This window comes from Scyliorhinus torazame, chromosome 13 (assembly GCF_047496885.1).
Source record: "Scyliorhinus torazame isolate Kashiwa2021f chromosome 13, sScyTor2.1, whole genome shotgun sequence".
Classification (NCBI taxonomy): domain Eukaryota; kingdom Metazoa; phylum Chordata; class Chondrichthyes; order Carcharhiniformes; family Scyliorhinidae; genus Scyliorhinus; species Scyliorhinus torazame.
In genome coordinates, this window is record NC_092719.1 from 110,791,083 (window position 1) to 110,807,079 (window position 15,997).

Sequence of the window (15,997 nt, forward strand, 5' to 3'; positions counted from 1 at the left end):
CCTGTGACTTTGCGACCTTGTTACTACTCAATCCGTAAAAATCCCAGGATGTTTGTCCTTCAACACTTCAGTTGTCTGATTTTCCACTGGCTTATCAACCACAGTAGACTTCACTCCCACCTGCGATCCAGCTATATCATTACCCAAGATAAACTGTATTCCTGGACAAGATAGTTTATCTATTACTCCTACTACCACTTCATCACTCTTCACTGGACTTTCCAACCTTACCTTATATAATGGAACGCTACTCCTCTCACCCTGAATTCCACATATCACCACCTTTTCTGGCAACATTCTTCCCAAACTACATAATTCCTCATCTCTTACCATTAAAGATTGACTAGCCCCTGTATCTCTTAAAATTGTGACTTCTTTACCTGCTCCTCCTGATACACATGAGTAATCTTTACCCACACAAGTAAATTCTTTAAAGACATCTGGCACCTTCTTAACAATTACTTCTTGAACAGGCTGTACAATCATTTGCACCTCCCTCGCTTCCCTTGGGCTTTCCTTTACCACTCTAACAAACCCCACTGTCTTATCCAGTGTTACCACATCAGCCTCCCCAGTGCTTTTCTTCAACCACCAACACTGTGACTTTACGTGGCCTAGTTTATTGCAGTGAAAACATATGAAACTTTTCATTTCTTTTCCACCCTTCTGGATTTCTTTTTTAATCTGAGGTACACTCTCTTTATTGTCTCCCATCAAATCACCTTTACCTTTACCACTTGAGTATTTCTCATGTCCCCAGTTTCTATCCCTTACCGGCTGAAACTGATGTCGGAAACCAATCTTTGATTTATGAACTAATTCATAATCATCTGCCATTTCCGCTGCTAATCTCGCAGTTTTAACCCTCTGTTCTTCCACATGAGTTCTCACTACATCAGGAATTGAATTTTTAAACTCCTCCAAAAATATAATTTCTCTGAGAGCTTCATACGTTTGGTCTATTTTCAAAGCCCTTATCCACCGATCAAAATTACTCTGTTACTTTCAAACTTTCAAACTCCATGTATGTTTGACCAAATTCTTTCCTTAAGTTTCTAAACCTTTGTCTGTAAGCTTCAGGCACTAGCGCATATGCACTTAAGATGGATTTCTTCACCTCCTCATACGTTCCAGATACCTCCTCCATGTCATGATATCCATATTAACATATCATGGTGCAATCACACACACACACTGATGGACAGGTAGATGGACCAACCAACACACACACAACATCGTAGCCAATCACCAGCGAGAGCACACGCACTATAAAACAGGGAACACCACAGTTCCCGCTCATTCTACCAGGAGATAGCTCAGAGCACAGAGCTCACAGCGTGACACTCAGACATACACCATGTACTGAGTGCCTCACAAAGATAGTGCTAGGGCTGGGTCCACAGGTTAGCTGGTGAAGTACGAACCACAGCCAGAAGTTAATAATTATTATTGTACAGAATAATAAAACAGAGTTGTACCATCCACAACCGTGTTGGTTCGTTTGTGTATCGGAACACCCAACACGACACTCCAGTCGTGATGCAAACACTTCACTAGCTCTACCTACCAGCCTTGTTTGAATCAGTAACACCCACATGACCTGTGGCCATTTCATTTGTTTAGCTACCTTCTCAAATGAAATGAAAAAAGCTTCCACTTTCTTCTCGTCAAACCTTGGCAATGCTTGGACATATTTAAATAGATTCCCACCAAGCCTTCGACTATGATGCTCTTTCTCACTATCCTCAACACTATCATCTAACTGTACGTTTCGCTTTACGTCTGCCAATTTTAACTGATTGTCATTTGTCATGGCCATTTTCTGAATTTCAAACTCCCTCTCTTTATCTTTTTCCCTGATCTGCATCTCCCTTTCTTTTTCCTTTTGTTCTGCTAGGGCTATTCTCTCTTTTCTCCTTTCTTCTCTCTCCTTTTCTTTTTCCTCTCTCTCTCTTTCTCTTTCTTTTTCCTCTCACTCACTCTCGTATTCCAGATGCTTTAATTCTTTCTCATGTTCGATTTGTTTAATTTGCAACTGAATTTTTGCCATTTCCAATGAGTCAAACTCTATCTCAGGCAACTTTAAATGCTTAACCACCACCATAATTACCTCACCTTTTTGCATTTTGTCAGGTAACGTTAACTGCAACGTTCTTGCCAAATCTTAACAGTCTGCTTTTTGTTTCTGTCCGCAAAGTACTACGTGTGACATTCTCTACCCCCAAAAACCTCTGAGCCTCTGAAAGAGCCATTTAAACTAAAATACCACACCGGAAAAGCAACAATCCTTCACTGTCTTTAAGTTCACAAAAGCCAATCCAATAGATAGACTTTAATCCCGGACGAACCCCCAATTGTTATGGGCGAGGTGTTTCAGAACCCCAAAATGTATCATGGAGTTCAACCAACCTCTCCCTTTAATGGATTTATTGCTTTTCCGAGCACGCGGCTTGTTCCCTAGGTGTGGTATTTCAATTATTGACATGTGGGTTTTTAAACACAAAGCACCGTTTATTCCATGAACTCAACTTAACATCTTAAATAAACATTGGATCTCTTAACGCCCCTTACTTCAACGATAACTCAGAAAATATTGCAACAGTAAATAACTCCTTAAAATGTTCCTTCAAACTTCCAAAAGACTTAACATCTTTAAACGGTATCACATCAGGTTAAAGGATATATATATTTTCTGTAGAATGGCAGAGATATATTAGCTTGGTTGATTTCAGCTCCAGCACCTTGCTTTCTTCCTGCAGCTCTCTGGACACACACAGCCCCACACCCACTGCATTTTAAACTGGCTTTCTCCCTTCAAGCAACTCACAGCAAACCAGAACTTCTCAAGCTGCTGTCTCAAACTGGCTTTCACCTTTTTAATCAGCTCACAGCAAAACAGCCAGGCACTTTTAAACTGCACTCAGCAAAACCAGCCAGGCACTTTTCAAACTAGCTGCAAAACCAAACTGCAAAATGGCTGAACTGAGCTGAGCTCCACCCAGTCTATGACATCACTGTTTTCTTAAAGGTACATTGCTTAAACATCCAGTTCTTAAAGGCACTCTCGCATGACACCTCCCCCCAAGAAAAAAAACACCCCCATCAATTTCAAGATGGTTTCATTTTTCAATTTTGCACCATCCACTAAGAAATGCACACAGTAAATATACATTTTCATTTAAAGAAAACATACGCAAACAGGTAAAATAATATAGTCCATTTTTCTTTGTTCGTCTTCTTACAACTGAAATCCTTCTCGATTGACAGTCTCTTTGAACAAAGTCTCTGACGATCCATCCATTCCTCTACTCCTCATCATTTCTCTTCAGAATCAGATAATTTAGTTCAATCTGACAACAGAGTCCCTTGCAATTCTCCAATACAGGAGTATTGGTGATCACAGCTTTCAGGCAGTCAAATGCCTGTTGAAAGTCCACTGTCCATTGAAATTGTTTAGGTTTCTTTAGCAAGTCCAGCAGTGTAGTAATCACGCCACAAAACGTTTGCACAAAGGTTCGATCAAATTCATTCATGTTAAGAAATCACATTATTTCCCTTTGTCTTGAGGATAACGGAAACTCCTCAAGGAAAGTGATTCGGGCTTCTCCAAATTCACTTTCTGCTAGGTTCATCACCAAGCCCGCCTCCTGAAGTCGATCGAAGCACTCCAAACGATGTTTAAAATGTTCTTTCCATGTCTGGAAGTTGGAAATAAAAGCCGACTGTCCCACTTTCTCAATGAAATCCTCCAAAAGTAGGATAGGATAAGAGTCCGTTCTTGTAACTGCATTCACCTTTCTATAGTCCCCACACAACCGTTGGGTACTGTCTGGTTTAGGTACCATCATTATGGGTGAGTTCCATTGGCTGCAAACCACTTCAATTATGCCATTTTTAAGCATACTCTCAATCTCTTTGTTAACCTGTGCCAATTTTAAAGGATTAAGTCGATATGGATGTTGCTTGATAGGAACAGCATTTCCCACATCTACATCATGTATAGCCATTTTAGTACTTCCCAATTTATCTCTACAAACGTGCCCATGTGATATCATTAATCCTTTCAGGTCAGTTCGTTTTTCCTCTGGAAGGTAACTTAACAATTCATCCCAAATATTTAAGAACATTCTCATTTTCCAATTTAATTTGAGGTATGTCAAATTCACAGTCATCTGGATTTGGTTCGTCACTTTGAGTTAGAATCATTAAATCCTCCTTTTTCTCTCCTTCCCTTTCAAAGTATCTTTTAAGCATATTCACATGACTCACTCGGTGAGTCTTCCTTCTATCTGGTGTTTTACCACATAATTCACCTCACTTAATTTCCTTTCAATCTGATACGGTCCACAAAACCTAGCTTTTAAAGGCTCCCCTACCACTGGTAACAACACTAAATCTTTATCCCCACTGGCAAAACTACGAACTTTGGATTTCTTGTCCGCTACCCGTTTCATCACATTTTGTGCAATTTTCAAATGTTGTCTAGCCAATTCATCTGCTCTATTTAATCGTTCCCTAAAATTTGACTCGTAATCCAATAGTGTAATTTCCGATTTCTCACCCACCAATTTTTGATAATCAATTTAAGTGGTCCTCTTACCTCATGACCAAAATTAGTTCAAAAGGACTAAATTTGGTAGACTCTTTAGGTGCATCCCTAATTGTAAACAATTAAACGAATTGAATTCCTTTATCCCAATCCTCTGGATAATCTTGACAATACGCCCTCAACATTGTCTTTAATGTCTGTTTGCCACCTTTCTAACGCTCCCTGCGATTCTGGATGGTACGCAGTTGATTTAAATTGTTTTATTCCTAAGATATCCATAACTTCTTTGAATAACTTTGAAGTAAAATTTGTTCCTTGATCCGATTGAATTTCTGTGGGTAGTCCATATCTAGTAAAGAGTTTAAGTAACTCCTCCACAATCCGTTTAGTTGTAATATTACGTACTGGAATGGCCTCTGGAAACCTAGAAGACACATCCATTACAGTCAAAAGATATTGATTCCCACTTTTTGTTTCAGGAAGCGGTCCTACACAATCGATTAGGACCCTTGTAAAAGGTTCCTCAAATGCTGGAATGGGTATTAAGGGTGCTGGTTTTATCACTGCTTGACGTTTCCCTATCACTTGACATGTGTGACATGATTGACAAAATTTAATTACATCTTTATGTAGTCCAGGCCAATAAAAATGTTTTTGGATTTTAGCTTGAGTTTTCCTTTCTCCCAAATGACCTCCCACTGGTACCTCATGTGCAACTCGCAACACCTCCTTTCTATACCCTACCGGCAATACTACTTGAAATGAAATGAAATGAAAATCGTTTATTGTCACAAGAAGGCTTCAAATGAAGTTACTGTGAAAAGCCCCTAGTTACCACATTCCGGCGGCTGTTATGGGAATTGAACCGTGCTGCTGGCCTGCCTTGGTCTGTTTTCAAAGCCAGCAATTTAGCCCTGTGCTAAACAGCCCCTTGATGAACTTCTGCCCACTTTTCATCCGCCTGCATATGTACAGGTCTCCATTTTCTCATCAAGACATAATTTTTACGGTAATAACAGTCTGGTATACTCTCAGATTCCTCTTCCGTATATGATTTCTGATATATCCGTTTTATTTCTGCGTCTTTCTGTTGTATCTCTGCCAATTTGCCTGAACTAAAAATATCCGCCTCATCCTCCAGCTGTTCTTGTTCTTTTCCAACCATCTGATCAAAAATCGTTTCTGATAATTGCACTTCAACTTCAACTTCATCTTCACTCTTTGATTTCTCCTCTTGTCTTAACCTGTGACTTTGCGAACTTGTTACTACACAATCCGGAAAAATCGCAGGATATTCGTCCTTCAACACTTCAGTTGACTGATTTTCCACTGGCTTATCAACCACAGTAGGCATCACTCCCACCTGCGATCTAGCTATATCATTACCCAAGATAAACTGTATTCCTGGACAAGATAGTTTATCTATTACTCCTACTTTCTCCTTTTTAATCAGCTCACAGCAAAACAGCCAGGCACTTTTAAACTGCTCGCAGCAAAACCAGCCAGGCACTTTTCAAACTAACTGCAAAACCAAACTGCAACATGGCTGAACTGAGCTGAGCCCCACCCACTCTTATGTCATCACTGTTTTCTTAAAGTACATTGCTTAAACATTCAGTTCTTAAAGGCACTCTCGCATGACAATAGTCACCCAAAGCTTTGCGGGGTAGAGCACCCCAAACCTGATCTGCCGCCAATATAGCACCGCCTTAACTCTGTTGAACCACACACACCATTTTGCCAGCTCAGCTCCAATGTCCTGGTATATTCAGACGTTGTTCCCCTCCCATTCGGAGTTGCGGTTCTCCCTGACCCACTACAGAATCCTCTCCTTCTCCAAAAATATGTGGAGCCTGATGATCACTGCACAGCGGCTCCCCGCTCTAGGCTTCTGCCTTCGTGATCTGAGAGGTCCGTCCACCTCAGATACCTTATCCAGCACACCCGCCGCCACTAGCCCTGCCAACATCCTCAAAATGTACTTCGTGGCACTCGCACCTTCCACTCCTTCAGGCAGGCCGACTATCCGCAGATTCTGCCTTCTCAATCTATTTTACTGCTCCGACATCACCCTTTCAATCTCTCGGATCTATGACCCCTGTGCCTCCACCCATTTCTTCACCCTCTCCATCAAGCCCTTCAAGGATGCCATAGTCCATTCGATGGTCTTTGGGCAATCCTCCTGCATCTCCTTCCTCTGCTGGCAGAACGCTTCCTTGATGAAGGCCATCAACTGTTTCATCTGGGGCTTTGCTATTACACTAGTCCTTCCCCCTCCCCCATCCTTCCACTGGCAGCTACACCACAGGGCTCTTCCAACTCCTGGGCCAAGTCTTTCACCTTCTTTGGCCGAGCTTGGTAACCAACAGACGTACCACTCCCGGGGGGAACTTCTCCGATCCTCAGTTACACTTTTCCATTGAAGTTGCCCCCAATTTTGAGTAAAGAGAGCTCATTTCTATGCCTTCAAGCAGGAGCTGCTTTGTGTGCGACCACTCACACCCTGGACACCAACAGAAGTCTCCCGTGCTAGCTCCTTAACAGTCGTTGAATCAGTCCAGGTGCGGCACCAATTTTGCTCTTGTGGAAGTCCACAAAACCTGCCCTGGTGTCAACACTTAATCTCAGGAACGGAGAATTCTGCCATGTGTCTTTCATTATGAGTTTTTACTTTTCAGTGGAATGCATTTTTGTTGAATATTTTGAGTTATTTCTTTGAAGGTTCCCAGTGTTTATTTATCACCATTTATCCAATCAATCTTCGCCATTTCTTCCCTCATAGCTATGTAACTGGCTTTGTTTTAAGTTTAGAGTCCTGTTATAACTGGACGATGTCACTTTCAAACTTCACATAGAATTAAATGGTATTATGATCACTATTTCACAGCAGTCCTTCCACTGTGACATTGCTCATTAACCCTGCTTCATTACACAATACTAGATCTAAGATAGCTTTAGCCCTAGTCAGTTACACAACGTATTTCTCCAAGAAAATGTCACGAAAATATTCAACAAACTCATCTGCTGGACCACCTTTACCAATTTGATTCTCCTGGTATATATGAAGATTAGGGGCGCACAGTGGCACAGTGGTTAGCACTGCTGCCTCACAGTTCAATTCCAGCCTTGGGTGACTATCTCTGTGGAGTTTGCACATTCTTCCCTTGTCTGCATGGGTTTCCACGATGGTCTTAGTTTGTTGAAGCAGGCTGAAGGACAGAACTTTGACTGCACTCTTAGCAGGAGAGAGTGAGTACCGATTCTGTGAATGCACTTTTCTTTTTCTACAAAAACAGAAAATATTGGACAATTTCAGCAGGTCTGACAGCATCTGTGGAAAGAAAAGGGAGGTAACATTTTGAGTCGGGATGACTTTTTGTCAAAGCGAGAGAAACTGGAAATGGGGTCAGATTTATACTGTAATGGGGGGGGGGGGGGGCGTGGAGCAGTGGGGCTGTATAAGGAGCCAGCAATAGGTGGAGATTGACAAAGATGTCGAGGACAGATGACAAAAGGAATGTAAATGGGGATGATTAAGGCTAAGAAGGGTACTGATTGTGTCACGTAAAGAGATTAGGATGTATGAATGGCAGAACAAAGGTGAGCAATGAGTCAAAGGGCAGCTAGGAACAGTTGGCCCAAGTGGAGTGGGGAGAGGGGGAAAACAGTGGTGAGGGAAAAACAGATCAGTGTAAGAAATGAAAATAAATTGATAGAAATAAAAATGGGGTGAAGGTGGACGAGAGGGTTCACAGTCTGAAGTTGTTGAACTTAGTGTTAAGTCCGGAAGGCTGCAACACACCGAATTGAAAGATGAGATGCTGTTCCTCCAGTTTGTGCTGGGCTTCACTGGAACATTGCAGCAGGTCAAGGAACAGACATGTGGATGTGTGAGCAGGACGGTGAGTTGAAATGGTAAGCAACAGGAAGGACCGGAGGTGTTCTGCAAAGCAGTCACCCAGTCTACGTTTAGTCACTCTAATGTAGAATAGACCGTATTGGGAGCAGCAAATGCAATAGACCAGATTGAAGGAGGTGCACGTGAAGCGCTGCCTCACTTGAAAAGAGTATTTAGGGCTTGAGATGGTGAGCAGGGAGGAGGTAGAGGGGCAGGTGTTACACCTTCTGCAATTGTATGGGAAGGCACCGTGGGAAGAGGGTGAGTGACGGGGCTGATGGAGGAATGGACCATGGTATCCCGGAGATGGCGGTCCCCGTGGAATGCTGACAAGGGGAGTGAGGGGAAGATGTGTTTGGTGGTGGAGTTGGCAGAACTGGCGGAGATTGATTCTTTGAATGCAGAGACTGGTGGGTGAAAAGTGAGGACAAGAGGACCCTATCCTGGTTCTGGGAGCGAGGAGAGGGGGTGAGGGCAGGGGTGCAGGAGATGGGTAAGACACGGTTGAGAGCCCTGTCGACCACAGTGGGTGGGAAACCATGATTATATATATTTCTTCCAATTTAGGGTATGGCCTTCCCTCGTGTCTTATTTCCCCAACTGAGCAATTTCCTAAAGCCCAATGGCCAGACTTATGGTTTATCAACAATATATGATTTAAAGTTCTTAGTATCAGCTCGAGTGTCATATGTTTCAAATATATGTTCAGACAGGGAGCTATTAAAGACACATCTCCACTTTTGTTTATTTCTAATGTGTCAAGATTCTTTTTTTTTTAAATGTTTTTATTCAAGATTTTTCCATAATTTTTTACAAAACACTACAATAGAAAATATAATGCAAAGAAGGCAAAACACTGTGCCAACAAAACAACTTAACCCCCTAACCAACTAAGAATTTAATAAAACAAAGCAAGTCCGCCCCTTACAAATAAACTGAAACCCCCCCCCCGGGTTGACCTCCACCTAACACTCCACGAGAAAGTCAAGGAACGGTTGCCACCGCCTGGAGAACCCCTGCACAGACCCTCGCAAGGCAAACTTTATCTTCTCCAACCTGAGAAATCCCGCCATGTCATTGACCCTAGCCTCCCAGCTTGGGGGTTTCGCGTCCCTCCACATTAACAAGAACCTTCTCCGGGCTACGAAGGAGGCAAAGGCCAGGACATCCGGCCTCTTTTGACTACTGCACTCCCGGATCGTCCGATACCCCAAATATCGCTATCCCCCAGCTCGGTTTCACCCGAGTGTCCAAGACCTTGGTATAGCCTTTGCAAAGCCCTTCCAAAATTCCGTAAGTGCCGGGCATGTCCAGACATATGGGCGTGGTTTGCTGGGCTCCCTGATCACCTCACGCACCCGTCCTCTACTCCAAAAAACCTACTCATTCTCGCCCTTGTCATATGCGCCCGGTACACCACTTTAAACTGAATCAGGCTAAGCTTGGCGCAAGATGAGGAGGAATTGACCCTGCCCAGGGCGTCGGCCCACAGGCCCTCATCCATCTCCTCCCCCAGCTCCTCCTCCCACTTGCCCTTCAGTTCTTCCACTGAACATAGAACATTATAGCACATTACAGGCCCTTCGGCCCTCGATGTTGCGCCGCCCTGTGAAACCACTCTAAAGCCCATCTATCCTATTCCCTTATCGTCCATATGTCTATCCAATGACCATTTGAATGCCTTTAGTGTTGGCGAGTCCACTACTGTTGCAGGCAGGGCATTCCACGCCCTTACCACTCTCTGAGTAAAGAACATACCTCTGAGGGGAGATAGTCTTATATAAGACTATCTCCCCTCAATTTAAAGCTATGTTCCCTCGTGCTAGACATCACCAGCCGAGGAAAAAGGCTCTCACTGTCCACCCTATCCAATTCTCTGATCATCTTGTATGCCTCTATTAACCTGAGTTGGTGCCCATCGGTGCAGACTTGATGGGCCAAATGGCCTCCGCCTGCACTGTAGGGATTCTCTGATCGTCTTATTGTCCTCCAGCCTCCAGCCAGCCCCCACCTCACCTTGGAGGAGGAAGAAGAGAATAGCGCCGTGTCCACCTTCACCCTCCTTCAGCGCAGATCGATACAACTTGGAGGGGGGGAAATCTAATTAAGGGGGAATTCAGAGTGGCCAATCCACCTACCCTGCACATCTTTGGGTCATGGGGGTGAGACCCACGCAGACACCGGGAGAACGCGCAAACTCCTCCGCCTCCTGCAGCTCCTGGTATATATCCGATACTTTGCCATCCCCCACCCACACCCCCGAGACCACCCTGTCCTGTATCCTCCGGGCAGGCAGCAGCGGAAATTCCCCCACCTGTTTTTTCACAAATGCCTGAACCTGCATGTACCTAAAGGTATTCCCTGGGGGTAGCCCAAATTTCTCCTCCAGTGCCCTCAGACTGGCAAAAGTCCCATTGATAAACAAATCCCCCATCCTTCTGATTCCCGCCCTGTGCCAGCCTAGGAACCCACCGTCTATCCTAACTGCAACGAACCTGTGGTTGTTCTCCCCGCCCGCCCCCAGTCTCTTAACCCGAGGGGTCTTATTTGCCCACACAAATCCCATGATACTCCTATTTACCCGCCTGAAAAAGGACTTGGGGATGAGAATGGGCAGCACTGGATCACGAACAAGAACCTAGGGAAGACCGTCACCTTTACGGACTGCACCCTGCCCGCCAGGGAGAGTGGCAACATCTCCCACCTCCTAAAGTCCTACTCCATCTGACCCACCAGCCGCGCTAAGTTGAGCTTGTGCAAGACCCCCCAGCTCTTGGCCACCTGGATGCCCAAGTACCGAAAGATCCTCTCCACCATCTTGAGCGGTAGCTCACCCAACCTCTCATCCTGGCCCCTCGCAAGCACCACAAAAAGCTTGCTTTTTCCCACGTTTAACTTGTATCCCGAAAAGTCTATAAAATCCCTAAGAACCTGCATGACCTCCCCCACCCCCTCCACCGGATCCGCAATATACAGAAGCAGGTCATCCGCATACAGTGAAACACGGTGCTCTTCTCCCCCCCCCCCCCCCCCCCCCCCCCCCCCGCCCGAACCAACCCCCTCCAGGGGGTTGGCATGGCCAGCGGCTCAATCGCCAAGGCACACAGTAAGGGGGACAAAGGGCACCCCTGCCTCGTTCCACGATATAACCTAAAGTACCCTGACCGCAACCGGTTCATCGACACACTCGCTACCGGGGCCTGGTACAACAATATGACCCACCCTATGAATTCCTCCCCAAATCCAAATCTGCCTAACACTTCCCAGAGGTACTCCCACTCTACCCGATCGAAGGCCTTCCCCGCGTCCATTGCTACTACCACTTCTGCGTCCCGCCCCTCCGAGGGCATCATGATCACATTCAGGAGCCTCTCACATTCGTATTCAACTGCCTGCCCTTCACAAACCCCGTCTGATCCTCATGAATCACTCCCGGGACACAATCCTCAACCTAGTGGCCAAGATCTTGGCCAACAGCTTGGCATCCACATTAAGGAGTGAAATCGGCCAATAGGAGCCGCATTGTAACGGGTCCTTATCACACTTGAGGATAAGTGAGATCAGAGCCTGCGACATCGTCGGGGGAAGGATACCCTTTTCCTTAGCCTTGTTAAAAGTTCTCAACAACAGCGGGCCCAACACCTCCGGGAATTTCCTGTAGAACTCTACGGGGAACCCATCCGGCCCCGGGGCCTTGCCCGCCTGCATTCTCCCCAACCCCTTAACTAGCTCCTCCATCCCAATCGGTGCCCCCAGTCCCTCTATCCGCCCTTCCTCCACCTTTGGGAACCTCAGTTGGTCCAGGAACTGCCTCATCCGCTCCTCACCTTCCGGGGGTTCTGACTCATACAGTTTACCATAGAAGTCCTGAAAGATCTCGCTTATTTTAGCTGGACTCCGCACCGTGTTCCTCCCCCTATCTCTAATTCCCCCAATCTCCCTAGCCACCTCCCTCTTCTGCAGCTGATGCGCCAGCATCCGACTTGCCTTCTTCCCATACTCATACACTGCTCCCTGTACCTTCCGCAACTAGGCCTCAGCCTTCCCCGTGGTTAGCAAGTCAAACTCCGTTTGAAGGCTCCGGCACTCCTTCAGCAGCCCCTTCTCGGGTGATTCCGCATACCTCCTACCCTCAGTATCTCCCCCACCAATCTCTCCCTCTCCATCCTCTCCCTCTTTTCCCTGTGGGCCCTGATTGAGATTAACTCCCCCCTGGCCAGGACTCTGTGCGCCCCATCCAACTCCAGGGGCCTCGGGAGAGCCCCGGCGCCCATCAGCGTACTCAGCATCGTGGCCACATACGCCCCAGCAGCCGACCCCTCCACGCCTTCAGGGAGACCTAGAATCCACAGGTTCTGCCTCCTCGACCTATTCTCCAGGTCCTCCAGCTTCTTCTGACATTTTTTGTGTAGCGCCTCGTGCGCTTCCACTCTGACCGCCAGGCCCAGAATCTCGTCCTCATTATCAGAGGCCTTCTGCTGCACCTCCTTAATCGCCGTTCCTTGAATCTTCTGGGTCTCCACCAACCTTTCAATCGACGCCTTCATAGGGGCCAACATCTCCGTCTTCAAGTCCGCAAAGCAGCTTCTCAAAAACTCCTGCTACTTCCGAGACCACTGGGCCCACGCTGCCTGATCACCACCCGCCACCATCTTGTTTTTTCACGCCCGTTCTCCTCACTTCTCTAAAGCCACTTTTTTGACAGCTCCGCTCCTGGTCCACTCTTACAGTGCTCGGGGACCCTCACTGTTTCCTTCCCACACCGGGAATCGTCGTCCAAATGCCGCTGGAGCTCCTGAAAAGGGCCCAATAGTCCGTTATCAGCGGGAGCTGCCGACCATGTGACCTACCAAGGCATAGCCACAACCGGAAGTTTGTCAAGATTCTTAAATATATAGATGTCCAGACAGCCACTATTACGAATGGTGTTATCTCAAGTGTCAAAAGCTATATAGCTAAAACAGAAAGTTTGTTTCATTAATTCGACTTGCTATTTCGATATACCTTTCCCGCGTTCCGGTTTGTGGTTATAACTGCAGTAAGGTAATTTAAAGAATTTATGGTCTGTCAACTCAAGGATCTTCCTTAGGCCCTGCGTTTGTCTGATGTGACTTAATGAACCTAAGGGTCAACTAATCTTTTTGCAGCTTCATACTGACTTTTAAAAGACCTTTTTGCAATAGTGGTTTCATTCCACTTTGAATTAAAACACTTTGTGTATTCATTTCTGCCTCTTATAAATGTCTTTATTCTAATTTAAATTCTACGGACAGTGTGATATCCATCACATAGGCATGTGGGACTGGGAGTAATCCTGAGATTACTGCTTCAGAGATCCTGCTTTTCAATCTCTTTCCTACCTCTTTAAAATCTGCCTTCAATATCTTATCCCTTTTCCGACATAATCCATTTGTACCAACGTGGATCATGACCCCTGGCTGATCACTCACCCCCAGAAGAATATCCTGCAGCTGCTCCGTACATCCTTTCCCTGGCACCAGAGAGGCATAATTCCATCCTGGAGTCATGTCTATGACCAAAGACATCCCTGTTTGTTCCTCTAACTACCAAATCGCCAATCACCACTGCTTTTCCCCACTTCTTCCTCTCCTCCTGTGCAGCTGAACCACCCATGGTGCCATGAATTTGGCTCTGACTGCATTCCTCTGAAGAGCCAATGTCTCCATCAGCATCCAAAATGGAGAACCAATGAGTAGGCAGGACCTCAGGAGATTCCTTTTCTTCCTGCTTGGTTCTCTTGGACTGTTCGGCAGTCATCTATTCTTCATCCTCTTAGCTTGTGGCATGCCCACCTCTCTGAACATGCTGTTCACATTGCTTGCAGCCTCACTGATGCACCACAGTGATTCCAGCCGCCACCCAATCGCCGAAACCCGGACCTCAAGTTTCTGCAGCTGATGACACTTCCTGCACATTTGGTCATCTAGGACACCAGCAGCGTCCACGATGTCCCACATACTGCAGGACATGCATTCCACACGACTCAGCTGTTCTGTCATATCTTAAGTTTATTTCACTTCCATTAAATGTATTTTACTTTTGTTTACTCGTATCAGCTTTACTTTACTTAGCCTTAACTTAATTAAACCTAGAACTATTGATAAACCTTACCAGTACTGATAAATCTGACCAATACATAGCACACTTTATGAGTTTTAATAAACCTTACTTAAAGCACCTCTTACCCCCATGCACCCAATTACCATGTGAACCTAATTCACTACTCACTTGGTCTCCATCTCACTCAGGAGTAGTCTCCTGTCTCCTCGTGTGCTCCTTACTAATGTGTTGTGTGTCACTTTACAGGAATGATCATCTCTGTGCAGCTTCTTCGGGGCGACATGGATCACATTCGCAGAGAAAATCCCATGATCTTTAACCGAGGTGTGGCCATCACCCGCAAACTGGGCTTTCCTGACGTTATCATGCCAGGTAGGCTTTGACCTGTAGTCACTGAGGAAACATGATCAGAACAGTGGAGCTCATTCCTCATATGAAAAAAAAATCAAGATGTTTATGACTTTTATCTTGCCCCAAACATTGCTATGACAATTTTGACCTTGTACCTAGAGTTTAGAGAAGGGTCAGAATAGATGAACAACAATTCACGATTCTAAATCTTCACTCAAGGATGTTTTTCAAATCTTTAAGATGGTTATGAGAAGAGACATGACGCTGATCCCTGGTATCAAAGTTTCAAAGAAAGAGTGGAGAGACTTGGACTTTGATTCTTTGTTGCTTAACATCGGCGGGATTCTCCATTCTTGATGCAGTGAATGGAGATTTGGCTGAGTGACAAATTCTCGGTCCTTGCTGGTGGTGGTAGCGAGACAGACTTGCAACGGAGAATCCCACCTTTGGACTTTGATTCCCATTCCTTCATGCTGGCGGGATTCTCCGTTCCTGATTCAGTGAATGGATCTTTGACTGAGCACCAAATTCTCCATCCCAGCTGGCAGTGATAGTGAGCTGGACTCGCCAAGGAGAATCCCGCCCCTGAAAAGAGATGTCTGAGAGGTACCTTAGAGGTGTAGAAAAATTAACTCAAACATTATTTTAAATTAAACTGCAAATATAGGACAAGGGGGAGCCAGTCGATGTGGTTTATTTGAACTTTCAGAAGGCGTTTGACAATGTCCCACATAAGAAATTATTGTGCAAGATTAAAGTGCATGGGATTGCGAGAAGTGTATTGAGGTGCATAGAAAACTGGTTGGCAGAGAGGAAACAAAGAGTAGGAATGAATGGGTCCTTTACAAATTGGCAGGCAGTAAATCGTGGGGTGCCACAGGGATCGGTGCTGCGAACCCAGCTATTCACAATATATATTCATGATTTGGATGAGGGAACAAAATTTAACATCTCAAAGTTTGCAGATGATACTAAGTTGGGTGGGAGGGTAAATTGTGATGAGGATGCAGAGATCCTACAGCATGATCTGGACAGGTTGGGCGAGTGGGCAAATCAATGGCAGATACAGTATAATTTGGATAAGTGTGAAGTTATTCGCTTTGGAAGCAAAAGCAAGC

At 45.4% G+C, this 15,997-nt stretch overlaps 1 protein-coding gene across 8 annotated transcripts in view; it reads left to right on the plus strand.

Annotated features, from left to right (window-relative positions):
- Window positions 1–15,997, plus strand: part of dock3 (dedicator of cytokinesis 3) — a 1,587,592-nt gene that overhangs the window by 804,746 nt on the left and 766,849 nt on the right. For all 8 annotated transcript variants that reach the window (XM_072472048.1, XM_072472049.1, XM_072472047.1 and 5 more), the window contains one exon: window positions 14,775–14,900. In XM_072472048.1, coding sequence (XP_072328149.1) covers window positions 14,775–14,900 — 126 coding nt within the window. The remainder of the gene's footprint in view (window positions 1–14,774; window positions 14,901–15,997) is intronic.